At 40.7% G+C, this 26,601-nt stretch overlaps 1 protein-coding gene and 1 non-coding gene across 4 annotated transcripts in view; both read right to left on the bottom strand.

Moving 5' to 3' along the window:
• The window catches only part of CEP295 (centrosomal protein 295), a 37,322-nt gene that overhangs the window by 4,824 nt on the left and 5,897 nt on the right, over window positions 1-26,601 (bottom strand). For 2 of the 3 annotated variants that reach the window (XM_032442200.1, XM_015852282.2), the window contains exons 6-28: window positions 26,290-26,403; window positions 25,342-25,482; window positions 23,763-23,946; window positions 22,778-22,945; window positions 21,674-21,898; window positions 20,612-20,718; window positions 18,937-19,131; window positions 18,018-18,115; window positions 16,836-17,895; window positions 15,516-15,687; window positions 15,222-15,374; window positions 13,151-13,372; window positions 9,113-9,216; window positions 7,765-7,903; window positions 6,241-6,474; window positions 4,810-4,964; window positions 4,463-4,619; window positions 3,025-3,686; window positions 2,383-2,556; window positions 2,033-2,150; window positions 1,530-1,733; window positions 851-959; window positions 374-473 (exon numbers count right to left, since the gene is read on the bottom strand). In XM_032442200.1, the coding sequence (XP_032298091.1) occupies window positions 374-473; window positions 851-959; window positions 1,530-1,733; window positions 2,033-2,150; window positions 2,383-2,556; window positions 3,025-3,686; window positions 4,463-4,619; window positions 4,810-4,964; window positions 6,241-6,474; window positions 7,765-7,903; window positions 9,113-9,216; window positions 13,151-13,372; window positions 15,222-15,374; window positions 15,516-15,687; window positions 16,836-17,895; window positions 18,018-18,115; window positions 18,937-19,131; window positions 20,612-20,718; window positions 21,674-21,898; window positions 22,778-22,945; window positions 23,763-23,946; window positions 25,342-25,482; window positions 26,290-26,403 (4,995 nt within the window). The remainder of the gene's footprint in view (window positions 1-373; window positions 474-850; window positions 960-1,529; window positions 1,734-2,032; window positions 2,151-2,382; window positions 2,557-3,024; window positions 3,687-4,462; window positions 4,620-4,809; window positions 4,965-6,240; window positions 6,475-7,764; window positions 7,904-9,112; window positions 9,217-13,150; window positions 13,373-15,221; window positions 15,375-15,515; window positions 15,688-16,835; window positions 17,896-18,017; window positions 18,116-18,936; window positions 19,132-20,611; window positions 20,719-21,673; window positions 21,899-22,777; window positions 22,946-23,762; window positions 23,947-25,341; window positions 25,483-26,289; window positions 26,404-26,601) is intronic. The other variant, XM_032442201.1, reaches the window with a different exon arrangement.
• On the bottom strand, window positions 8,148-8,230 carry LOC116652822. The gene has a single exon (XR_004306041.1). It is a non-coding gene; the product is annotated as a small nucleolar RNA U2-19 (small nucleolar RNA).

Raw genomic sequence — 26,601 nt, forward strand, 5'->3', positions numbered from 1 at the left:
CTGCTCAGAAGTGCTTGGATCATGCTCTCATTGATACTGTTTGACACTAGCAGCTGGATCCCCTCACACCTTTTACATGACCTCAAGTCACCACAAAATTCAACCTCAGGCTGCTGCCCTTTAGAGAAAACTCAGCTCTAAGAGCTGCATTGTTTTAGCACAGTGCCTCAACTGGGGCTGTCTTAGACTAAGCCAATAGCAATGCTTATGAAAGCTCTAAAAGCCCACAGACTGAGTAAAGGTAATAACTCCCAAGAGGCCATGCTGAAATATTCAGTCATCACCACAGAATGATGCCTCCCTCCAGTCTGATTAGAAGCTAAGGGACATGAATTGACAAGCTCAAAGATGCTCAGAGGGGGAATTACTTTACCTTCTGAAACTCCTTAGCCCTTTCTCTGTTTTTAGCATAAGTTTCCTGCCTTGTTTTTTCTTCTTTTCTGGTCTTTACTTCTGAAAGTTGATTATAAAGTCTGTCAAAACATTAGAAAAAAACATTGTCAGAAAGGAAAGTGGGAATGCAGAAGTACATTAACAGCCTTAAGGGTTTATACTATCAACTGCTAGAAATTAAGAAAAAGCAATTCTGAGTGAGCTATCTCCTGGTCTGGCATCATTTCAATGAACTGCCAGCTGACCTAACAAACACCCCACTCTACAGCTGTATTTATACATGTTCATCATTACTAAATGCTGAGTGCAACTGTCAACTGCAGCTGGGCAGGCAGCCAGTGCTTGCTGTGAGCAGGGTAAGGACATGTCTCAGTGTACACCTGTATAAACACAGTGTTGGGTTCACATCAACTTTCTGGTTTTTTAATCCAAGCTCCTCCCGCTGTTTGTACATTACCTTGAGGTGCGCTGATACATCTCAGCTTCTCCAGCCTTTCTGTCTTCTGGAGAAGACACCTTCACTTCTCCTACTTTCTTCAGCTGATTGACAACTGCGCCTTTTTTCCCTTCAAAAGACACAAACACAAAATGTATCTTAAATCTCCCATTCAGAAAATACATCCATTCTTAATGCAAACTACTGGACCCCAGGAAAGGTTTGCTCAGTTTATGGTACTGATAGTTAAAAAAAAATAAAATCCAACTGTCAGTGAGAGTTTTTCAGGATACAAGAACTCAATTAAGAGGTTTTAAAGCTTAAGATGAAACTACAAAGAAAAGAAGCAGAATCGGTACAACGGAGGTGGCAGTTTGTGTTAAAAACCAACATGCCTCATCACGAGGCTGCTGGCTGTACTTGGAGCCAGCCATGCTTGTCACCAGGTGCCTTCCAAACCTCGCTACCAGGCATTAGAGATGCATTAGTTCACTTAGTGCAGTTCTTTGACAATCCGTTCATGATGCCAAATGCAGACTGCTTCCCACATGAGATGCAGCCAAATGGGGGAGAAGGAGCTTCCCACGGCCCTGAGAAATTCAAGAGTACCCGACTGCAAAAGCAAAGATGCAACACACTGGGAAGGTTTTCTTTGATAATAACAAAAGCAGTCCCATGTCACATGCCCAAGTAAACGTACCAGTGAGAAGCAGACACTCCTTTTGACTGCTTAACGTCTCACACTTTCTCCTTTGAACCCGGCTGCCTTCTGGCTTTTCATTTTTTCTCTCTCTTAGTTTCATTTCTTCAACTCTCCTCAGTGATTTCTGGATGAAATCCTTCTTCCTTTTTACAAAAGCTTCTTGCAAACTCCCTGGTGCAGAAGCAGATTCCAGCAGCATCTCTGAGAAAGGAAAGTCCAAGCAATCCTTACTTTCTGCAAAGAAACCACCTTGACTAAATCCTACGTTTCAGTGCATTTCTCTAATTATAGCCATTACCAGCTCTTGCTTAAGATGGCCAGCTATAGGAAGAGACAGGTGAGTATTTCCTTGTCAGTAAAACACATCAAACCAAGGCCAAGTGGATACAAAAAGCAACATGCACTTGTCTAAGAGAAGTTACGTTTTCCAAAGGAGATGTGTATCTTAGCAATGACTTTATAAGTTAAAACCTCAGTGTATTGAAGCTGTACGTAATTACCTGCAGTCTGATGTGATGGACACCGACCCTCAGTAGGGCTGTTGGCTGTGGAAGAGCCGTCAGGCCTTACGAGCACTGAACAATCTGTGTCTGGAACCAGTGGTAAAAATTCTCTTTTCTGTTTGAAAAGGAATCATTAGTTGAAAATGCAAAAAATACACCACAAGCCTGAAGCAGTCATACAGTACCCTAACATGGATGAGATACAATGACGGTCACTTCCCTTTAGCAGATGCAAGAAAAACATCAGGAATGGATACTGACAGATCAGAATGCTCCTAAAAACATCCACAAACATTAAAAGGAAACCCACTGTGGTCCCTTTGGCCAACAGATGAACTAATACTCACCTTGGTCAGAACACTGACGGCAGACCTGTCTGTACACACTGGGTTATTTGTTTGATCCTCATTACTTCTCTCTTGGTTCATATGTTCAGCGTCTGATTCTGCAATACTGATGTCATTTGAGCTCACAAGAGTGAGTTCAGGTTCTTCCATAATACCAAGTCCTGACTCGGTCTCCTAGTAAAGAGAAGACACAAAACCTCAGTGTAAAAGTGTGTATCATAACCCAAAGCAATCAAACACCTGCTAAAATCTAGTTTCAGGCATGGTTGGTTGGTTTGTTTTAAGGACGAAAAAGGAAACAGGTTTCACATAGTTTTCAATCACTTATGCTTTGGTTCTATTATTTACGTCCCAGACTGGGTTAAGTTCAGTTAAGTAACTGTGGTTTCATGCCCATGCTGCACCAACTAATGTCACTGCTAATTGTTCCAGTGCTGTGATATAAAAGAGCAGGAGAGCAAGAGTCGAGGGAATGTGCAAGTCTGAACTGAACTACAAAGAGAACGTCTGCCAAGTTTCCAGATGTTAAAGATCTACAAAAGCTTGGTAAAGGAACCAAAAAAAGAAACCATCAAAATAAAGGCAGTAAAGCACCAAAATACCTGCACAAAATACTAAGTTTGGGAAATCCGTCCTACTTACCCAGATCGGAATACGAGATGAGCTTCCAGCCACAGAGTTAGAATGTTTTTCACGTCTTCCCAGGCAGAAAGAATCGTGTTTTACTGCTGCCTGTAAATAAACGTCTGGGGCTTCCACGCTGATGCCTTCAGTAATCCTTGAAGACTTTTGTACTTGAGCAAAACCTTCATCTGGCTCCTCTGCATTTGTTTTGCAATGAGAATCCACCTCCACAGCTTTATTTGCTTCATGTACATCAAGTAATTTTTCAGGGAGCTTCACATACTTCCTATCAAGTACCTTGGCAGGTAATTTTTCAGAAGACAGAATCTCTTTTTTGAATGCTAGGCCCTCTTTCGGTGTGTGTTTAGGGAAAGGTTCATCCACTGTCACTGGTGTGGTACTGAGCTGATAAAATGAGTTTTGCTCATGCAGCGAATTCAGACTGTCATGTCGCATATCCTCCACTGAATGCTGCAGACCAGTATGATCCAAACTCCTTGCCAGTTCTTCATATTGTCTGTCAGATGAAACATCATTCTCATTGCACCCAATTTCAATCCCTGGATTTAGTTCCAAGGACTCCTCTGATACAACATTAGTGCTTGCTGGCCGAGCAGCATTCTGACAGCGATTGCTCAGAGCAGGTTCTAATTGCAGCGAGTGAAAAGATTCTTCCAAACCTGTTCCAAAAGTTAGGGTCAAAATGTGAGCTTAACACAACCACATTTCAGCTTTAAAGAAATTCCTCCTTAACAGGGCTTTTGAGGAATGCATGGACATCTAAGCAAATAACAAGGTTAGTTAACTACATCTGATCTCCCCCTCAGTCTTCCTTTCCCCAAGCTGAAAAGACCCAGGTCACTCAGCCTTTCCTCATGCAGAAGATGCTCTAGGCCCTTTACCATCTTTGTGGTCCTCTGTTGGACTCCTTCTAGGATATCCCTGTCCTTTTTGACCTGAGGAGCTCAGAACTGGTTACCGCAGTCTAAATGTGGCCTCACCAAGGCAGAACAGAGGGGTAGGATCACCTCAACCTGCTGGCCATGCTCTTTTTAGGGAAGTTCCATAAACTGAATAATTTCCCCGAACTAACAAAATGAGGGAATGAACAATTTTTTTGGTAAAACTTGTTAATTTCACTGGAATTAATGCACTACCATCAGAATTACTGCACACAGTAAGTACCATCTGTTACAGCACTTTCAATACAAAAAGGCAATCCCTGCATACAAGCAATAACTGCTAAGTAAAGACCTTAACATTTTTGTATTCTACGCATTGAAGGTGGTGGAGAAGATGGTATCTAAGAGAGCAGATGCAGTTAAAACATTTTAAAGCAGAGCTTATTTAGAAGTAAAGAGTTCCTTCCCAGTTTCAACAACAAAACAAGCTTAAAGGTTGGTATTTACATATTGGTTCTATGTTTAGAGCTTTGATCAGACTGCACTGTACGTACCCAGAGTAATGCTCTCTTTGAAACACTCTTCTGATGTAATGTTGTTTGGCTTGCTTGTTTGACTGCCCATCAGACTGCTTCTTTGTGTATCCAAATTGGAGGTTCTCACTTCTACAAACGTAGACTGGTCTTGAATTTCTGCTGAAAATGCTGAAATCTAGTGGCAGAAAATATCCTGATTAGGCTTCATTGAGGAATAAGAAGGATGGAAAGTTCAGGGCAACATTTGCTTTTAGGAACATATTTCTCCTACAAACAGCAGAAATGCTTCCAGCTACATTCGTAAAAAATCACTATGGTATTTCATAAAAATAACTTTCAAGCCAAACAGAACTTTTCTGTAGTACCTTCCTCAATTCTTTGTTGCCCTGTTGAATCTTGTAATGAGAAATGGGTGATGTAACACCGAAGGCAGGACTTGGTTCCAAAGGCTGAAAGAGCTGATGGCAGAAGTTAGGAGAAGGCCTCTCAGTTTCAGGGAAATCAAGCTCAGCTGAGAGAGCTGTAAGAAAAGCAAAGAGGTCATTTTTAAGAAATAGAAACTGACATCTCCCACCTTGCTTCTAGATGGAATAAGGAGAGGGTATAGATTTCCACAGGTAAACAAATGCTAGCTTGCAAAAACACATCTCTACAGCACTCAGCTCCTTCATGATGACACAGCGCAAGTACAACTGCTGCAAGAAAGTGCTACCTGTTTTCATTACTTACTTTAAGTGAAAAGCTGAGGTCAAGAAGCTGCCTGTTAAGCACCTGAGAGACTGCATTAGAAGCACTGTCCTGGTTTGGGTTTCCCAGTACAAAACACACACACTGATACACGGGAGCAAGCCCAGTGAACAGCCATAAAAATGATAAAGGATGAAACACACAGTGTTCAAAGAGAAGCTTAAAAACCGGGTTTGTTCAGTTTTGCACAAACAGTACTGAGAGCCTGAGGGAAGAGGCACAGAGATCAGTGCTGTCTGCAGTATCCCAGATGGAAGCACAGGGAAGATGCAGACAGACTCTTGTTGAACATACTCAGTGAAAGAAAAAAAGGCTCAAGACAACGGACAAAAGCAACACAGGAAATTCTGGTTACGTATAAAGAATAAAAACCTTAATTGAGATTTTTTTAGGAAGATGCCTGACTGGTATGAAATTCTTCCACTGGAAGAACTTGGCTGGACAAGCCCGTAAGCAAGTAAATCACCTCTCAGTTGAGCAGGATTAAGAATTTCTGGTCTAGATTAATATAAAGCTCCATGACTCTAAGTTTTCCAACACATTCCTGAAGGAAGCAGTTCAAATTAAAGTGCTACTTATCACCATGACAGATAGTAAGGGTGATTTTATTGTCATTAAACATTAAATGTGCACAGTTAAAGAGCATAGAGCTTCCACTACTTTGTTATCAGTGATTCTTCATCTATCAACTCCATTTGAGTAATACAGTATTACATAGATGTTGTTCAAACTCCTTTGTAGAGTTGTACTTACGCAAACAACAGTATTAGCACAAACAACAAAGAAACGTCTTGCTATGGTAGAAGGAAGCTACTCAGAACTAGACTGTGACCCCATTATCTTTTTGTTGCACTACACAATGCTACGTGTAGATATACATGAAGCCATGAAGGACTTGCTTCCATTAAAGCAGGAGTTCTGCTGAGCAGAGCATTTATTGAAAATAAAATGTAAGCTAAATATAAGCAATACCAAACCCATGAAATCCTGATTAAACTCCTCATTCTGTATGACAGCACAGACCACAAAAGCTTTAAAATAGAAAATACCTTCAAAACACATATTGGTCTCTGATGAAGAGTTTAACTCTCCACAGCATCTCTCCAAGACCTGATGAATCTGACTCCCTTTATCAAGGCACGGTGCTCCTTCAGGCAGCTCACTTTCAGGTGCTTCAAACAGAGTCTCCTGCCACTCCTGCACTGTAAAAGGCAGTGAGGAGTCCCATGGGCTGCTTGTGATTCTTTTCAAAACTTGATCTTCCATGCTGTCAGAAGACAATCCTGAAATAAGAAGCCAGATGCTCACATAGTTTTATATATAAAGCATTTACATGAACTCACCTGAAAAGATGCTGCTTAATACCTTCAAATGCCCTTAACACCTTCTATTATTACTTTTTACATTTTTTTTTTTTTCATCCTATTGCATATAAAGGTGTCATGGCATTATTTGAGTCAAAAGGGATTCCCACACCTAGTCCAGCTCAATTCAATGAACTGGGACACCCACAGCCCATCAGGTGCTCAGAGCCCCATCCAGCCTGACCTTGTGTCTCCAAGGATGGGGCATCCACCACCTCTCTCTGGGCAACCTGTGCCAGTGCCTCACCAGCCCTAGTGTAAAATACTTCCCTCCTTATATCCAGCCTAAATCTCTTCATTAGTTTGAAACCATTTCCTCTTCTCCTCTCACAACAAACCCTGCTTAAGAGCCTGTCCCCTTCTTTCTTACAGCCCCACTTTGGATAATGAAAGGTATCCACACAGCCTTCTCTTCTCCAGGCTGAACAGCCCCAACTCTCTCAGAATGTCCTCATAGTAGAGATGTTCCATCCCTTGGATCATTTTTGTGGCCATCCTCTGGACACATACCAACAGCTCCAAGTCTCTCCTGTACTGAGGACTCCACACGTGGCTGCAGTGCTCCAGGTGAGGCCTCACAGTGCAAAGCAGAGGGGCAGGATCACCTTCCTCGCCCTGCTGGCTGTGCTGCTTTGGATGCAGCCCAGGATACAGTTGGCTCTCTGAGCTGTGAGGGCACATTGCTGGCTCATGTTCAGCTTCCCATCCACCAGTGTGCCAAAGTCCTTTTCAGCACTGCTGTGCTCTATCCTTTTGTCTCCCAGCTTGCACTGATAGTAGGGGTTTGCCACAAGCCAGGTACAAGATCTTGCATCTGCATTTGCATCATGAGGTTCGCCTGGGCCCACTGCTCAAGCGTCTTCTAGGTCTCTTCTCTGACTGCCAATCTATCCCTCAGGTGTGTCAATCACACCACACAACTTGGTATCAATCCTTTAATGTGACCTTGAACATCTTTAAGATACAGGGCAATAGTTTAATTCCTATTTAAATAGAAACAACCTAATATAAATGAAATAAAATAGAAGGAATTGTGGAAACGACAAGTGGGTTCCTTGCGAGCACACCATCATGCACACTATCAATTCTTAAGTGAAGTTCCACATTGTATATTTCCAGAAGAATTTATGTCTTGTGAGTTAGATCCATTCTGCTATAAAATAAAGAAAACATCAGTTTTTCCATTTATGAAAACAATGAAACACTTACCAGTGTCAACAGGGCTGACATCCAGTGTTTCAGTAGTCAAAAAGCTTCCAGTGGAAATAGTTGAAGATAAATCACAGGGTACTGCTTGCATGGAAGCCTCTGAACCTACATCCATGGACACTACCTTAGAAAGTACTTCCTAGGAGGAAGCAACATGTACATTACCATGTATTCAGACCCCCATAATCAAAACTACAATCACAGATTTTATTCTGAGCTCAGTTCAAGTGTAGAAGCCTTCATTTATTGCAGTCAGGCAAATTAAACTCATCACTGCTCAGTACACAACATTTACATCCAGTCTCACAGACACAATTCCCTCCAGCAGCCCCCTCCCCCCAACACACACACACCACACACACACACAGACACACAAAGAAGCCTCTCAGAACTCCATACAAATCATGACACCTGGGAGCTTATTTATCTCCCGGTGCTCAGATTTGGCTATTTCTCATCACAGACCCACATCAATAGAACTGTAGATCTCAGAGGAATATAGATGTAGAACTCAGGAATGTTACAAGTACTTCTAACACTGAGACTTCTGAATACAGGACAATGACTGGAGAGTTTAATTCTACTTTAATGGTGAAATATGTATCAGATTTTCTAGAAAACTGTATTCGTTAATTTTGAAGCTCTGCAGTCACAGAACAGAGACCAAGGTTCCAGACTTAAGCCTCCAGTATAACACACAGATTTCCACTAAGGGCCACCAATACGGTCAAGAGGGCTGGGGCATTTCTCCTGGGTGAACACCAAATTGAACGTGAGTAGCAAAATGCCCTTATTACTGCAAAGAAGGTTCATGGGCTGCATCAGGCAAAGTATCATTAGCAAGCTGAGGGAAGTGATCCTTCCACTTTACTCAACACGAGTGAGGCCACACCTTCAGTGTTGGGTCCAGTTCTGGACTCCCCAGTAGGAGAGACAAATACAATGGGCATGAATTGAAGAAGCAGAGGCTCATACTAGTTATAAGGAAGAAATTTCCCAACAGGGCAGTCAAGCACCAGAACAGCTCACACCATGAGTAAGTCTGCACGTTTGGAATTGTTCAAGATCCTACATAATAAAACTCTGAGCAACCTTGCCTGATTCCACAGACGTCCCTGTTTCAATCAGGAGGTTGAGACAGGGATCTCCCTAGGTCCCTTATAACCTGAATTACCAGATGACTGTACTAGATTCCTACCAACTCACAAACATGTTGAGAATACAAGTTAAAATTATCAAATGCCCAATTCAAGGCTACAAAAATAACATGCTTTTCCCTTTTGCACAGCATCTTTAAAACACATCTCAAAGAGTAAATTACATTATGTGTTTACTCTGATTGACTAACCGCATGAATGCCTCTGAATGATGATCCAGAATGCAGTGTGTCCCCTCCAGCTGCAGCAGCAAGAACTGGCACATCTTGAGCCACAAGAGAATCTTGGGACTGAGCTAAAAACAAATTTAATAGAAAGCAGTTCATTGTTAGTGCTCATTTTTTCTTTAATTGCTATTATTTTTGCGGAACGCCAGATGGCAGTAATACCCTACTGCTGCTATACTCACTGCTAGGGCACTGATTTTGCCCTTTTCTTACCTTTTTCTTCTCACTTTCTGCTCCATTGCACCACAATTACTGATTAGCAAGACTGCTCCTTGTAGGGCAAGCATGAAGAGCTATAAACGCATGTTTTGGCCTTGAAGAATAAAATACAGCTCTGGTAGTGTTACTACAATCATTTATTGGAGTGGAGAAATCTTTTTATCCTCTACCATTATAACAATAACAAAGAAAACCAAACTTTAAATAAGAGAAACCAGAAACAGTGAATTATCTGACTAATGCATGATTGCTGCTATGGAACTGAATCACCTCTTAGACACACAAGTAAGATCAAGACCTCTGGAAAAAGTACCACAGCAGCACCAGAAGAACAGAAGCAGATACGTTTCCTCCCAGTTCTACAAGAGTCAACGACAACAGAGACACTTCAAATTCTCAGTTCTCCCGAAATTCTTAACAGGAAGCAGCAGCAAGAGGCAGCTGTAAGACATACAGGAACTGGAAACAGACCACTTACTTTAAAATGGAATAAAAACTAAAATGCTGAAACAAGCTACTATGGAAAGCCTGGAATTCCTATTTTCCTGTTCACTTTACATCAATATTAGATATTCCTATGAAATAAATGCTTTATCTTATGAAGGACATCAGAGTGACATGAGATGATACTCAAGTATCCAGTACAGTTTTGTATATATATTCTATGAAGATCTACTCTACAAACATTTTATTCCTGCGCTGTAAGGAATGTGTTGTTCCATGACATAAACACAAGGGACAAACAGCAGCAGCTTCAAGCAATAAACCCAAATTAATTACTCATTTCAGAATGAAGAATATAACACACCCATATCTCCTGCCTTTATTACAGTAATATCCTTTAAAAGCTGCACTTGGTGACTCATAAAAGGTGGGTTTTTTACATTGATTTTTTACCTCTCCCTCCAAAATAATAGTGCAGAGTTTGTGTTCCTCACAGCTTCCTGACATCTGCATGGCCCCTTCATTTTAACCTCCTGGGCACCACACAGTGACAGAAAGAAGTGTTAACTGAAACTCAAGTAAGAAACAGCAGTAGTAATTTTAGGATGCAACTGAGAGACCTGAATGACAAGTCACTCAAAGACAATGAAAAACAGGCCCATACCCTCTATTATAGAGACAAAAAGAGGAAAAAGAAGTCAGTAGTTATAATTGCCTGCTAAATCGGTGAAGGGTGAGGCTGTGTGTTATAATAATGAATTATGGACAAATATCTGAGATTATTAAAACTAAATTGAAGTCTTAATCTCGGATAACACAGAAAATAATCATGCTTGGAATAACACCTGCTTAGGGCAGCAGTACATGAAAATGATTGTGACTGGAACAGTGCCCACGGGGACTCTTTAAAGGCAGAGATGAATACAGAGAAAGGCTTGTTGATATGCAGGGAAGGAGAGCTTTGAAAAAGATGCATGCATCAGGTCTAGTCACTGTCTCCAAGACAATTTCCCTTAGGAACTGAGGTTTATGTGATCAAACTGCCTGTCTCATCTGTGGGATTACTCTGCAGTTCCCTATTAACAATTTACATTCCATTAGCCCTTTTTAATTCCTCTTTAAATTTAATTTAGAAGAAGAAAACTCAAATATGTTAAGTTTCTCACTCACCTTAAGAAATAACAGTGCCATAGCAAGAGGAAGCAATCTGAATCAGTGCCATCACTAACATCACTAACAGCTACCTATCCTCCCTGCCTGCCCAATCTGTGCAGCACCTGTAACCATTCAATGCAGACGTCAGGGATTCATGCTCCCCTAACCAGATGGGGTGCTTAAGAACCGCCCCCCCACTTTGCACCCAGATGACACCCCCGACACCAAGTTGGGAGGTGATGTCAATCTGCCTGAGGGAGGGAGGCCCTTCAGAGGGATTTGAATAGGCTGGATCACTGGGCTGAGGTGAATGGGATGAGGTTCAACAAGGCCGAGTGCTGGGTCCTGCACTTCAGCCACAATAACCCCATGCAGCTCTACAGGCCTGGGGCTGAGTGGCTGGATGACTGTGAAAGGGACTTGGGGGTGTCAGTCAATGCTCGGCTGAACATGAGCCAGCAGTGTGCCCAGGTGGCCAAGGATGGAGTCACCGTCCATAGAGGTGTTCATGAAACGCTTGTGTAGTACTGGGGACATGGTTTAGTGGAGGAATATTAGTAATAGTGAATAGTGGATGGTTGGACTGGATGATCTTGGAGGTCTTTTCCAACCTTGGTGATTCTATGACCATACAACCTATTCTATAAACACAAGTCTTGTCTCCAAACACTGTTAAGAAACAAAATTCTTTAATTATCACTAAATAAATGAAATATGCAGATTTCAAACAGACTATTTGGAGAACTAAAGGAAGAAACTGAGAGAAAAACAGCTTATATCTGCTGATTTAAAGCAACTTTGATCCCTAATAAATCTTCATTGAATTCAAAAGGATGGCTCAGCACAAACTAAATCAAAATTTACCTCGTATTTGGGACAGCATCAAAAATTCTAGCCCCTACAGTATATTTATTTTGGATAGATACTGAAAACTGCACTGGATGTTCAGGTGCTGTCAACACTCATTCAACTTCACATTGCTCAGGTCAGCACTTTACAGAACACAGAACAGTTCACAGCAAGTCAGACACACCATTTACCAGCTGCAACTCCAACAAACTGCATTTCAATCTGCAAGAAATTTCAGGAGCTGTAAATGCACTGCAACTGAAAGCACTGCAACCCCCAGGCTCGCTTTGTCCCAAGACCAAAGAGACAAGTTGAGTTACTACAGGCAGGAAAAAACAGCAGGCTTTAAAAACCCTGACTCCACCTGTTAGGCCAAGCAGTCAAAAAGAACTCTTCTAATGGTCTTTCTTTGATCACCTTTGTCCTTTTATAAGCCAGTTAAGCTGCCCATAACATGCTTGAACACATCCACAAATTGCTTTATTTGGGATAACCAAAACAAATGCTTTCAATTTATGGTATCTGATTAACATTGTTGCACATGGACACAGTCTAGTCTCCAAAGCATAATCTCTAATTAAAGCTTTTCACAGATGAACACATACCAGAATTAAGGTAATCCTTACATTATTGCACTAGTTTTCTATCTACCAGCTGATTCTTTCTAAGTTTCTTTACACGAAGGGTAACAATCAGCCTTTTATATTCTGTCTCAGTTGTGCTTATGTGCAGTTTCTTACAAACAGATCTTTCTCTGGCTGTCTAATAGTACAGTAACACCCTACATTCCTTCCTAAGCATAAATCTCTTGTGCCTTCATAAGGAATCAGTACCAACACGGGCACAGCACTGGTCAGCTCCAGGTTCTCACTTGGAAAAGGTTACTGGGCACCCCACACATACACTGGGCAGAAGGTCTCACTCTTGGAGGGAGAACACAACTTCTAATCTAGCATTTCACTCGGTAAATGCATGAGAGACTGCTGCTATGGCAGGGCAATCAGGTGATGTAATGAGGTCCCTTCACAGACAGCTCCAGGAGTTACAGATACACAGTGCACGCTTTGGATGAACAACTGCTGACTGGTAAAGATCCGCAGTGTGACCATGGAGTACCGCAATGGCAGTGGGTCACAGACAAGCAAAGCAAAATCAAAACTCAGTCCTAAGATGCACTTACCAAAAGACCATTTTTTACAACTGAAATTAAATGGTATTTAAGTAGCACTGTATGTTCTTTAACAACTCAGGTCACATCTTACAGATAAACATTGGTTAAATTAGTAGTGCAGAATGGTACCCACATAGTTCCCTGAAGAAAGAGGATATCCTCACCTGAATCATATGAATTTTCAGTAGACATCAGCAGCAACTCTTGTAATAATCCAGGTTGTTTGCTTTGCTTCAGGCTTTCAACAGAGATTTGCTGCCCATAGCTTGTTATGCTCCCAGGTGACATGCCTTCTTCATGAAGAGCATCACCACAACATTTCCTATACGCAGACTCCCCAGCAGTTGAAATGGGAGAAGGTTCTCCACCAACAGAATCTGTTTTACCTGAATTTAAAACATCTCATCAGTTCAGGTATAGATATGCAACGTTCTGCACTTTATAAAACAACACCTTAAGGCAGGTACAATGTTCTACAGAAATAATCTGCTGATTTTGCTCAGTGCTCCATGCAAATTAACCATACCAGCTTAGTCAGTCCAGACGCAGAGTATCTTCTCTGCTCTGGGTTAGGAATTATAGAATCACTCAGGTTGGAAAAGACCTTAAAGATCATTGAGTCCAACCACAACCTGACCATATGCCCTAACTAACAACTCTCCACTGAATCATGTACCTGAGCACCACATCCAAACAGCTCTTAAACACATCCAGGGATGGTGACTCAACCACCTCCCTGGGGAGCCTATTCCAGTGCTTAACTACCCTTTCTGGAAAGAAGTTTTTCCTGATATCCAACTGAAACTTACCACGCAATACTTCAGAAGTATTTTTTGGTAGTAATTCCATATTTAATCTTTGCTGCTGGTTTGTTTAAAGAAAGTGTGTATTACTAAGTCAGTTGCTTTGAAGAATATATTCTTAAAACACCTCAGAAACAGGAATGTTGTTGTTGTCCTGCTCTTGGCTGGGATAGAGTCAGTTTTCTTCCTAGTAGCCGGTATGCTGCTGTTTTGGGGCTGAGAATAAGCTGTGTTCAAAAAAGGTTAAGATGCTGCACTAAGGAGCGTGGTCAAGCAGGGAGATATGGGTGGTAGGTGGGCAGTTGGACTGGAAGATCCTGGAGGTCTTTTCCAACCCTGGTGATCCTGTGATTCTAAGTTTTGCATTGTTCTGCTTAATTCTTTTATGAACACTAGCACAGCATTAAAACTGTGTGAAATACATATTAAACTTTAGCTGTAAAAGGACTTGAGGGGGAGGCCAAGGGGAACAATTTAAAGTTCACATTCAGAAAACCTTAGTTTGTTGCACCTGTTATTTAATGTTGCTTAGAGAACATTACAAAGTGCTGCATACAAATGGTAACCAGCATTCCTAGAAACTGATGATTGCTTTGCATGGCTTTTGTCTGGAATTGCTACAGAATGGTTTGTAACCGAAAAAAAACTTGTGTAGATATTTGGTGCTGGCTCCTTATTTAAAAGATTTTAAAGAAAAAGAACTTCCATCACCTGCTCCTGTCTATTCTTTTTGCAATTAACTGATACATTCACATCTGATTCAATCCTCGGAGTAAACAAGGTATGAATAGCTACATAAAAATGCAGACTCTCTCCAGGGTATGAGCTTTATTCTCAAACACAGCTTTATTCTGTGCTCAGTCTTCTACTTTTGCTATTAAAGACATTTTCAGTATAGAACCTGTAAATCTTCAATGCTCTAAAGAAAAAGCAATCAGTCCCCAAATTAGTGTTTTTTTCTTTTTTTTTTTTTGCTGTATTTCTTCTAGGCTGACACTGATAAGGAAAGCTTTTCTCAACTATAATTCCCTTGCATAACATTTTAATTATATCTTATGGTACAAGTACCAGCTATTACTTCATTATCAATGACCTCAAAAGCTTCAGAAAGTAATTGTTTCCTCTGACCTATACTCCTTAGAACAGAAGTATTCATATATTCTATACACATATAGGTTGGATATCAGGGGGAAGTTCTTTACTAGGAGAGTGGTGAGGTCCTGGAACAGGCTGCCCAGGGAGGTTGTGGATGCCCTGTCCTTGGAGGTGTTCAAGACCAGGTTGGACGGGGCCCTGGGCAACCTGATCTAGTAAAGGTGTATGTTTGGTGACCCTGCTAGGCAGGGGGGTTGGAACTTCATGATCCTTGAGGTCCCTTCCAACCCAGGTCATTCTGTGACTCTGTGATATACATTTTACACTCATACTTTACCTGCAAAAGAAATGTTGCAACTCCTTGGTGTGTCTACTTCTGGAATAACACTAAGCTCATGTTGTTCCAAACCAAGCCCCAACTTCACTTTCGTTACAGGAGGTCTGGAAATCTTCAATTTCTGTTCTCTATGCAGAGCTTTCTCAAGCTGCCCTGTAAAACAAGGATTTATGGTTTAGGTTCCCTTAGCATGTTATAGTATACCTATCAAATCAGCTTGGGCAAATGGAAGAGAACTGCATCTCAAATTGAGAAAAACAAAATTCAATAATAAATCATGCCATACAGCCTTACCAATTTGCCCAGCCAGACTGATGTCCTGTGAAATCATTTCATCTCTGTGAAATTGACTCGTGTCACAGTTCTCTAAATGGTAGTTTTCTGAGTCCTGGAAAAAGTCACTCTTACTAATCCAGTCAGGCCTTTGTGGCTCTGTCATTGCTCCATTCATGTTGCTGTGTCTTACCTTAAAGGGAATAAATCAATAAATAAATAGCAACGACAGCACTCACGTTTGCGCTCATTAATTCAGCCAGCTTTTAGCTGAGTGTACATTTCACAGTATTATGCACTTTGATAAACAGGTTCAAGTAAGCATTTTGAGAAAGAAGTTTAACCGTAGTTCAGAGAAAGGCAACGAGGCTCGTGAAGGTCTTGGAGAATCAGCCCTACGAGGAGAGGCTGAGGAAGCTGGGGCTGTTTAGTCTGGGGAAAAGGAGGCTGAGGGGAGACCTTATTGCCCTCTTCCAGTACCTGAAAGGTGCTTACAGTGAGAGAGGGGCAGGTCTCTTCTCACTGGTGACAAGTGACAGGACGAGGGGAAATGGCCTCAAGTTGCGCCAGGGCAAGTTTAGGTTGGATATTAGGAAGAACTTCTTTACATAAAGGGTAGTTAGGTACTGGAATAGGCTCCTCAGGGAGGTGGTTGAATTACCATCCCTGGTTGTGTTTAAGAGCCGTTTGGATGTGGTGCTCAGGGATATGATTTAATGTAGGGTTTTTAGAGTTAGGGTACTGGTTAGGCTGTGGTTGGACTTGATGATCTTCAAGGTCTTTTCCAACCTGGGTAATTCTATGATTCTAAGCAAGCTCCAACCCTTGTACAGCTTGAAGAACCACTTGGATATACAGATATCCAGTTTAGCTCTACACACCAAACATGCCAAAACATTATTTGTTACACTTTCAAGGCATTTGATAGATTCCATTAGAACCGTCAGCATTTTTAAGAATAAAAATTCCTAAAAATTCTGATTTTTCCACTCCTAAATGCAGGTATTTTAGCTGTATGCAGACCTCAATAGTGCAGCTCACAGCAATAGTTCTTTTAACCTGAATCCTACTTACCCAGAAATGCGCAAAATAACAAGTCAAGAGTGCAACTTCCAAAACTAATTTTATATGTGTGTACATACAGAACTTTTTGAAATAAAAAGTTACAGCAAAGAACTACAAATAACATTTAAGTAAAACGTTCCTAATTAAAATTTCCAATACAGTAAATCACTTAAAGCTACCAAGGCTCCCTGAGATACTTCACCACCTCCTAGCATTCACTCTAGAGTTTTATCCTTCACTGGATGACTCACCGGGCAAAGCATTTCTAAAGCTTACCTGCTTGTTCAGAAATTCTTTCAAAGCCTCTTGTTGTTTCTGCATCTGTTCCTTCAGTTTATCCTGTTTCTGCATAAGTAGTTGCTCTTGTATTTTCTGCCTCAAAAGAAGAGCTTCTCTACGTGCATCCAGCTGCTCTTGCAGTTCTTTCAAATACTGCTGCTGCGCTTGGATACTTTCTGATGAGGCCAACACACTGTCCCTTAAATTCAGTATATGGGAATAATTAAACGAAGATGCTTTTGATACTAAGGATTCCTCAACGCTTTCTTCATGAGATAAAGACACAGGTTCAGAAAGACAGCTGTGTTCAAGGCTTGCTCTGGTGGGGCTCACTGCAGACCCCTGATGACAAGCCAAAGAATTAACTGTGGCTTCCTGTACTGTGGAATATCCTTTTGTTGCTGCCCTAAGGGGTGTCACAGGCGGAGGCTCTTCTTCAGCTTGTGTTTCCATTTGATGGTTACACCACCTGAGGTCTGATTTCTTCAAGTGCTCTGTTTCTGAAGGCCCAGAGGAATGTTCTGCAGGTAAGGCAAATCTAACCTGTTGTACACGTGCTCCCAGGTGCGTTCTGGGTGGAGAAACATCTTGTGTGACCAACACTGATGGCAACTGGAGCACAGGTGGTTCTCTGACCTCCTTGTTGGAGGTGTCCAATATTCCCACTAGTTCCTGTGAGGAACAGCTCCGTGACAAACAGTTATCTCCAAACTTCAAATTCAATGGTTCTGGAGAATGTAGGTGCCTACCAGGATAAACACTGTGCATTTTCTCTCTATGTTTTTGTGAAGAGGCTTTTTCAGGAACATCACACACGTTGTAGGGAAGAGGTAGTGACAGTGTGCAGTCTTCTGCACAAACCTGTTCAGGTGATTGGGACTGCGCAGACTGCATTCCCTGCTTCTGCTGAAGTTGTTCTGAGACAAGCTTTAGATTTGCTGATGTTGTTTCCACAGAGCTTAACATTTTCACAGGATCAGTCAAATATCTTTGCTTCAGTTTATTCTGATACTCTCGTAGACGGGTTCTAGCTTCATTGATTGTCTGTTTGTGTAGCCTAAACAGAAAGAAAACACGCATCTTTCCAGACTGATGCATAGATTAACATCATTTTCAATAATCAAAGCATTTCAAATTATTTTGAAACAGGAAGGTCAGAATTTTAATCAAGTAGTTTACCTGTTTTGTTCCAGAAGACGCTGTTGATAATTACGAATCACCTGTGAGTGGCTGTCTTCTCCAGAACTCCTGGTTTCTGGCACAGCAGTACTTCCAGACTAATTGAAATTAAGTGGTTTTAAGTAAAAATAAACAAATAATTCATAGAGACAGTTAAAGCAACAATCTCAAGCTGTACATTCATTCTCTCAGGAATGCAGAAACCACTCTGTATCACTTCTGTGAGCTTTTGGCCTCAGGCAATGAAGCTAAAGTAGTTTCTGGAACACACAGCCTACAGCTACAGTCCCTCTTGGCAAGTCTAGCATCCACCATCAAAGTCAATGGTGCATGGAGGAGCTTAGCTCAAAGAGCTAAATGTACCCAGTAGCAAATTAAGTGAGTAATGATCCAGCACAGCTGCCTTTTCAAGGCAAATAGATTCTTTTAAGAGCGCACATTGTGGAAAAAGTTCAAAATTTAAAACAAACCAACACACGTTTCTCCTCACTCTCCTCAGTGGATTCCCCTCCAATTAAATGGATATTTAAGAGCTACACAAGGACAAAAAGTCATAGCTTTTTTTTCCCTAAGATTACTTCTCCTTGAAATAAGACTTTTGTATGTGCACTGTCATTACACAGCTCTAATCAGGTTCTACTAACAAGCATTTGACACAGACACGCTGTCCCAAGGCCTTTGCAGATAACGCAATATATGTATCACTGAAGACCTTCAATAATGCAACATAAAAACTTCCACATTAGACAAAAAAAGTTACAAACTTCAGTACAAGAGCTTCTGATTTGTGGCCTGAGAAATAAAAAGGTTTCCATTGATAGAATTTAAAACAGGTAATTGGAGCTCTTGATTCACATAGAAGAAAAACAACTGAAACATACAGACCCCACCCCAAACACCCCGTTCCACAATTCCTCACCTCATGTTCTGCTTTTTGTTCATCTGTAGAAGAAACACTGCAGCTTTGTACTGCCTGACTTTTCTCTTCCTCCTCCTTTTTGTTCTTGGCCTCTTCCAAACAGATTTGCATTTGGATCTCCAGACGTGCCTTCTCTTCTTCTATTTGTTTCAGCAAGGCCAGCTGTTCCTGTTTCTGTTGCTCTATTTGCTCAAGCTATTGGGAAAAAAAACAACAACAACAAACAAACATCCCTAGAACTCGAGGAAAAAGACCCATGCATCCACACACAAACTTTTATTCCAACTCCTAACTCATAGCAAAAATTGTACCACTTACAACTGGCTCTTGCAAATTGTAAGCAGGCACTGAGAGCAGCGCTGAAGCTGTCAAGAATCCTTGACTGGCTAGAAATTCCTAACGGTCCCTGAATCCATTTACTATTGCACAATTATCTGCCACTGAATTAACAGAATGGATAAAAATCCAAATCTAATCATTCAAGATGCATCATAATTTTCCAGAGGCTGCAAAGGAAGTCCTTCTTTTGGACTGAACTCAGAAATCTACTTTGCATTTTATAGAGTTTCTCATCAAAAGTTCAATGCATTTAAATGCTAATTCAAATCTTACCCAACTTCTGAAATGGCTCGTGTACCACCACTTTAAGAGCACTCCAGAAATCTCTCAAGTGTTTTGTTTATTTTTATTCTCTTTCTGAGTATCTTTTATCTACGAATCACAGCCACACGAAGTAACAGCACATACACTTTTACAATGGAAGTGAAGAAAAAATTCTAAGCAGTGACAAAGGGAGCCCAGGGAGAAGCTGGGAACTGGGAACACTTCACAGAAATGGGACTATAAAAATATACACATGTGGACATGCATTAAGTGGGAGAAAACAGATGTTACATAAAGTAACCACACTTCCACAGGGGACCTACTGCCTTTTGTTCTCCTCCTCCTCACTAAAGCACTATTCTGTGAAATTTATTTCCTGAATTTCTGTACTTTCAAACTATAATTTAAGGTTGCAGTAGGACCTGAAATTCAACTTTTTGTTTAACTGATAAGCCACCACAAAACAGCTGGCAGGTCTCTAAATACCTAAGATACAGTAAAAATATAATTAGATACATATAATATAGACACACAATGTACATATCATTAACAAAGTTACCCTGTAAGTACAGCAAATGTTCAGATAGATAACAGAGGACATTCTACACTTGGTTTTATAAACTGAGATACAAAATACTCATGGTTTGCAAGCTTTTCCTGTCACTCTATGCAATCCTAGAGACTTTCAGATATTATTACACAGGGTTAGTAAAATCTTCACAGTTCTATACTGGCAGTGAACTTTTCCTTAAGCCTGACAACTGGAATTCTTAATTAATCATGGGACAGAATCCTTTGCCTACAGCAGCTGTTAATTTTACAAAAGAAATCTTCTCCACACTATTCTACGTTCCAGTTAGCATTCACTAATTGTTACAAAACAAAAGTTACTACACTAAAGCCAAGTATAGATAGTGCTGCAGTAAATGTTCCTTTAAAACACTGACAGCATGCTGAAAACGTCTGTTGCAGCCTTATAACCTGAAGCATTTTATCATCTTCATTACCTTCCATAAATCACTTCTTTTTTTGTCTCAGTTATGATGTAGAAAGTATATACACTCACACTTACCCACTGCTGTCTCTCATTTTCCATTCTAATTTTAGCTGCTTGTTCTTCAGGATGGATTACAACTGAATTTTCGAGTGCAACATGATGTTCCAACGTTTCCTTGGGCTCTAAAATACATATTAGTTAACTATAAATGCACCCAGAAAGAGCTTCATATCTTGTTTACATCTTGCTTTAGTTTCCCAACCTCTCAAAAGAAAAAACACACAAGCAGGCAGCCTCGACAAGATACCATCTCCACCTCACTCAGCTCATCTCCATGAGCTGGAAAAATCAGGTTTTGCACTATTTAAGTCATTAATGGCCTTTTATCAATTGCCATTCCTGAATATAAAGAAATAACTCAGTTCTAGCTGGACTGAACATTGTTTTTTTCCAAAGAGCTTGGTAGCCTGGATAGCAAAATCATTTTCCTCAGGTGTAGGAAAGAAAAAGCCTAACTTCTAAGAAAAAAAAGGAGGATCTAAAACCAGAACTCCGAAAGCAAATATAAAAGCACAGAAATCAAATCTCCATACACATTCATCAACTTCAGCACTTACATAACTGAAATAGCAACACATGGCTGCAAAACTCCAAAGCAATAGGGGCTACCAAACAAAACGGGATGTTTGACTGCTGTGAGATCAGGTTTTACAACGAGACCTTTTGGGATGGTGCTTTATGTCCAGCAAAAACCCCTCATTATGGACACATCAGCTCATGCCTGTCAAGCGTTTCTAGCTCTAAATCTCATGAATTCAGCTCTTCCAGTTTAACAGATAAACAACTTCCACAACCAATTTTGCCCTACGACTTCTGTCCCCATAGGTGAACACCTAAGACGCAGCAGCATGAAGACTGACAAAAATTTGGGTAAGATTTATAATATAAAGGTATTTTTCCTCTGAAAGATCTTCCTGGGTAGGACAAAAGGGAGAGATAAGAGAACTGTATCTACCTTCTGACAGCAGGATAAAACAGCACAACTGAAAGATTCACTCAAATTAAAAAAGCTGTTACGGTCCACCCTCCAGACCTGCTCCTACAAAACAAATCTTCATGCGAGCATATATTCCATACCTTTGGCTTCACATATAGAAGTTTTGTGCCGCTCATCATTCGGTTCTAAATCAACCAGATGTCTCTCTTTGCCAGCAATAGTGTCTGATTCAATAGTCTCATTCTTGCTTGGAAATTCTTTCTCACTTTTTGACATCCACTGCTCTTTTTGGTTTCTAATCTTGTTCAGCAGTTTCTTCAAGGCAAGTTTTGATTGAGGTTGATGAGTTTTTACCTCTTTATGACCTATAAATAATATATATACTTTTAAGAGACATCAGTAATGATTATCTTCTTGTTCCAAAAAACAAAACCCACAACATTTTTAATCGCTTACAAAGCTGAGTAACTTTCTACATTATTGAGTTTCGTAGCTTAAGTATTTCCTTCTTGCAAGACAGAAGCAGCAGTGTGTCTCAAGATGCAATAACAGGAGGGTTCAGATTGCTGCAGCATTTCAGAACCAGATTAATCACAGACTGTGCTGCTGCAGAAACCAGCAGCACTACTTCACCAGTTTGTCCGCTCCTGCCCTCTCCTTTGTAGTACAACTGGCAACACAATGAATGCATCACAGAGCCAGAAATGGACAGTGCCAGCAAAGCCACATGGCAGAAATGCTTGTCATGCAGCAACATGCAATAATATGTCTTTTGTTGACACTGTGTTATTCTGCTCATGCCATGCACACATGCAACTAGTGTGGCCTATGCACAAAATGAAGCAACTCGATCACAAAGCTCTTTTATGCTCACATAAAGGACGTACAGTAAGTAGACTTTCACATGAAGTCAAGCTAAAGCAAACTTCACTCTTCACTTGGCTGATATTTCATACATCTGTGCCATCTCATCATATGCAATAGTTACACAGAAAACACTATAGTAACATTATTGTTCTTGCAGCTAAAATAATTATTTGCAGTATTCTAGTGAACTGAAGTGTATTAGAAAAAGCAATTTCTACTTCAAACTTGTATGTCAGAACATTCATCATCAGTGGCGAGCATCATAAACCACTTAACTTTGACACTTCGTATACATTATGGAATTTTGGTACTTAAACATTTTAGCTTATACTAACATACAATCTCTTTTCTTCTACTACAGAACAAGAAAGCATTACTTTCTGATTCACCGGGGACCTCCTCCTTTACCATCTGTCCCGATTCTTGCTGGCCGTCACAAACAGATTCTTGCTCCAAAGAGAGATCGAGATCATTATCTTGAGATTTATCAGAAGGGGATGGCAAAGGCTGCGGTTCAAACTGCAAAATCAAGTCTCCTTTCATTTCTAATTAGAGGAACACAAACACAAAAAAGTGACCAATTAGAATAAAATACTCACAGGCTCAGTCAAGAACTTGCTGGCATAAGTACATACGTGTCTTTGACAGACAACTAGAGACAAGAGGATCCAAGGTCAGTTACTGCTGGCATTGATAATGTGTACGTGTTTGCATAGACGCTGCATCTGTGCATCAAGAGATGGAGTGAAGCAGCAGTTCATGTGTCCAGACGCCAGCTGCTGGGGAGACTAAGGAACCAGCACTAGCTGGGTAGAATGATTATTTAAAGCCACCTTACTAAGAGATCCATAGCACATGTTGAGCACAGCAGTGCATGTATGGACACTCCAGGGTAAATGGAAGGCTACAAGGTCTGTGATCAGCTACTGGACAGAATGAGTATCTAGTTTTAAGTACCAGAGTATCCATTCTGAGCTGAGAGTGCTGTAAGGTATGTGTATGCATATCTGTAAACAAGGGTGCTCAAGCACAAGAAGCTGGAGTAGGGCTGTGAGCCTCAGCACCTTCTAAGCTCAGATGCCAGCAACTGGGTAGGTCTGGGATGCAGGGATAAGATACTGGGTTGACAGTGTCTCAAAGTAACTTCTGGAGGGATCAGTACTGTGCAGATGTACTTCCCATAGGCCTCCATCCTGCTCAGACAGAGCAGGGAACAGGATGAAGCCATCTGTACTGTTTGAGAGCACACCCACCAGGAAAAAATGTGCACCCTCACTACTTGCTGTACCTGGGAACACGCAGCTGCAGCAGCCTCTCATCTGCTGGGCAGCCAGAGTCAGAATCCTCCCACAGATTACTCACTTCTGTCCTCGTTGTACATATCTTCAAAGGCAAACTCCAATTCTCTCTGCCAGTCTTCTTTCATTTCCACGCGTTTATATCCAGGTACAAAAAGTTGAGGTGGCATCTGAGCTACCATCTGCCTTCTGCGCATTTGATCCATTCTCTGCATTTGTTCAAGTTCTTTCAGTAGCCTTTCCCTGTCCTTCAAGTAAGGGGTGAGAAGCACTCGGCATTAACTTTCAGACAGCAGTGCATCAGAACTGATAAAATACTTCCATTTGGATACCGTGAAGTTAACTTGAGGTGTTTATAATTAAACTAATCTTATCCTAGGAAGCAGGTGCTTCCCTGGCAGAAGACCCTATCTGACCTTTAAACACAAGAGCGCTTCCAATGTAGAAATGCTAATTTCCCAAATATTTGTGACACTAACAGACAATACACCTCAGAATGTAGCTGTAGAGCTTTCACTTCTCAGGGGAAATGACTTCCATATTTCCAGACTTTTACAATACAAGTGTATGCCTTTCCACTGCAGAAGCAGTCCTCCTAACAGGTCACAGCTGGTGCTGCAGACAGCATCATTCAGAAGCCCCTGCAGTTGGGGGAGAGTAAGTTCATGTTATCTCCACCTCTTGCTGTACTGGGTAGCAAAAGGTCATTACACCTCTTGTCTGAATGGGATACAAAGGTGAGGAAAGTCTGAGAGAAGCACCAACCGCTGAATGAATACTTTAAGCACTATTTTCCAATGTAAAATGAACTGTAAAATGTCAGAGATGGAGGAGGACTGAAAACGAGTCTATAGATTTCAATTTTCTTCAAAGGACATTAGTGAGATTTAGGGTGGCTGACATTCTCAGAGGTGCTTTGAAAAATGATACCCATCATTCTGGACACAATTTAAAATCATTACATGCTTTCTCCTCAGTCTCACAGAGCTATAATGTAAACAAGCTTTTAAACAATGGCAGTATGAGCAGTTGATGAAATGAAGACTCAAACCACTGTTCTGCCAGTTCTGTGATTAATTACCTAAATCCTTCAAGCAGTTCACTCATGAGGCATTTCACCTCAGAAGCACCTTTATAACCAAAAAGTCAAGCACAGCAAACAGTCATCAAGTACAGAACTTGCAACTTTGTCAAGGCTCTTTTCATTCAAAGAGAAATGTGTTTTTTTCCAACACTGTCATGTATTTAAAACACAAGAATTCCATTTCTACTTCCCTCTGAACTGACACAGAGGATTCCCCTGACCTCAGCTACTATGTAAACAAACAGCAAATACTTCAGATAAAGACACTGTAATGTTATGAAGAGCTATGGCACAAGAAAAGCTGACTTGTAATGTCTACTCTGCATCCAAATATATTTCCAATTTATCTTGGTGAAAGATCACCCTATAGGCCTCCAGACAGCTCAAACAAGCAAGCTGAGTTTGATCATGTTTCAAAAGCATTCTGAAAACCCTATTAAATCCGAACATCTTCCTCTTGAAACTGCAGTTGCTCCGGCAAATACCTACCTATAGCTTACTTAACATTTGGCATTAAAAAACAGGTACTGGTATGACATTTAATGTCTGTTTTGCCTACCTGAGCCAAATGGACCTTCTTCAAGGCATGACTTCCTCTCAGATGTGCCTTCTCAAGCTGCTCTCTTCTCTCCCTCTCTGTCTCCTCGTGTAGCTCCTTCAAACGCTTCACCTCCTCTTCAGCTGCCAACCGAGCATCTGGCTGGCAGACAATTACTAGTTTAGTCCACTGAGTTCTTCTGGTACTTTAAAGAGTACTTAATATTGAGTAATTCTATAGCAAAAACACTCGGAATTTACAAAAAAAGCAGAGAATGCAATATGAACTGCCCTCAATAACTTTATAGTGTTCAGTTGCAGGCAGGACCAAACAATATTTACACATAGGAAAAAAAAAAAAAAAAAGCAAACATACACATTTTACAAGGGTTAGGTATTAAAGTATTCTAGTTTCAAACTCCACTAGAGATGATTGTTCATCCATTTTTTATCGCAGTGATTATTCTTCCTACAACATCAGGTGCAAATGAATAATACCATCAATACTACAGGTTTACTACTTGTATGCTTAAAGGTTTTATGTTAGAAAATAACCAAAATGTTTCCATTCTCATTTGAGAAACAAGAAAAAGATCTCCAAGTTTTAAGGAAGTCCATCTTTTACTTCTCCAGCTCCTTCTCTTCTTCTGATCAAACTTAGACCTGGGACTATACTGAAAACCTGAGTAAGCCTTCTCACTTGGCAAAGCTTTATTGAGAATTCTTTTTCCCAAATCAGACTTATGCAAGTTTAAGCTGCTGACTGCATAAACATTTGAGCATGAATGTCAAGCAAAGACTGTGAGTACACAGCTAAAAGAGAAGAGAAAAAAGCAGGGTGAGGACAATGATTATCTTAGCACAGGCCTTAAAATGGAAACCTAATTGCTAATGTGATATCCAGATACAGAATGCAACACGAAGAAAGAAACATGGAAATGTATATCACAAACACTGGGGAGTTAATCACCTGCTCTGCATTCCTTTCTCTGTCCACATAAGGTTCTGAAATGTGATAACGTGTAGCGGAAAATCTGCCAGCACCATGGGCCTTCATTGCAGCAATCTTTTTCACTTCCAGATTCTAGAAAGAAAAGTACAAATAAGCCATAGAGAACAGCTTCCTCTGGCAGGGCAGCTAAATGAAAGAGAAATGAGCTCCGCAATTAAATTAGTATCAAAAGAAAGCAAATAAATAAAAACAAAGAGAAAATTACCTCCAGAAAACACCATCATTTCAACCTTTACATACACTTAATTATTAAAAAAAGAAACACACAGA

This window comes from Coturnix japonica, chromosome 1 (genome assembly GCF_001577835.2).
Source record: "Coturnix japonica isolate 7356 chromosome 1, Coturnix japonica 2.1, whole genome shotgun sequence".
Lineage (NCBI taxonomy): Eukaryota > Metazoa > Chordata > Aves > Galliformes > Phasianidae > Coturnix > Coturnix japonica.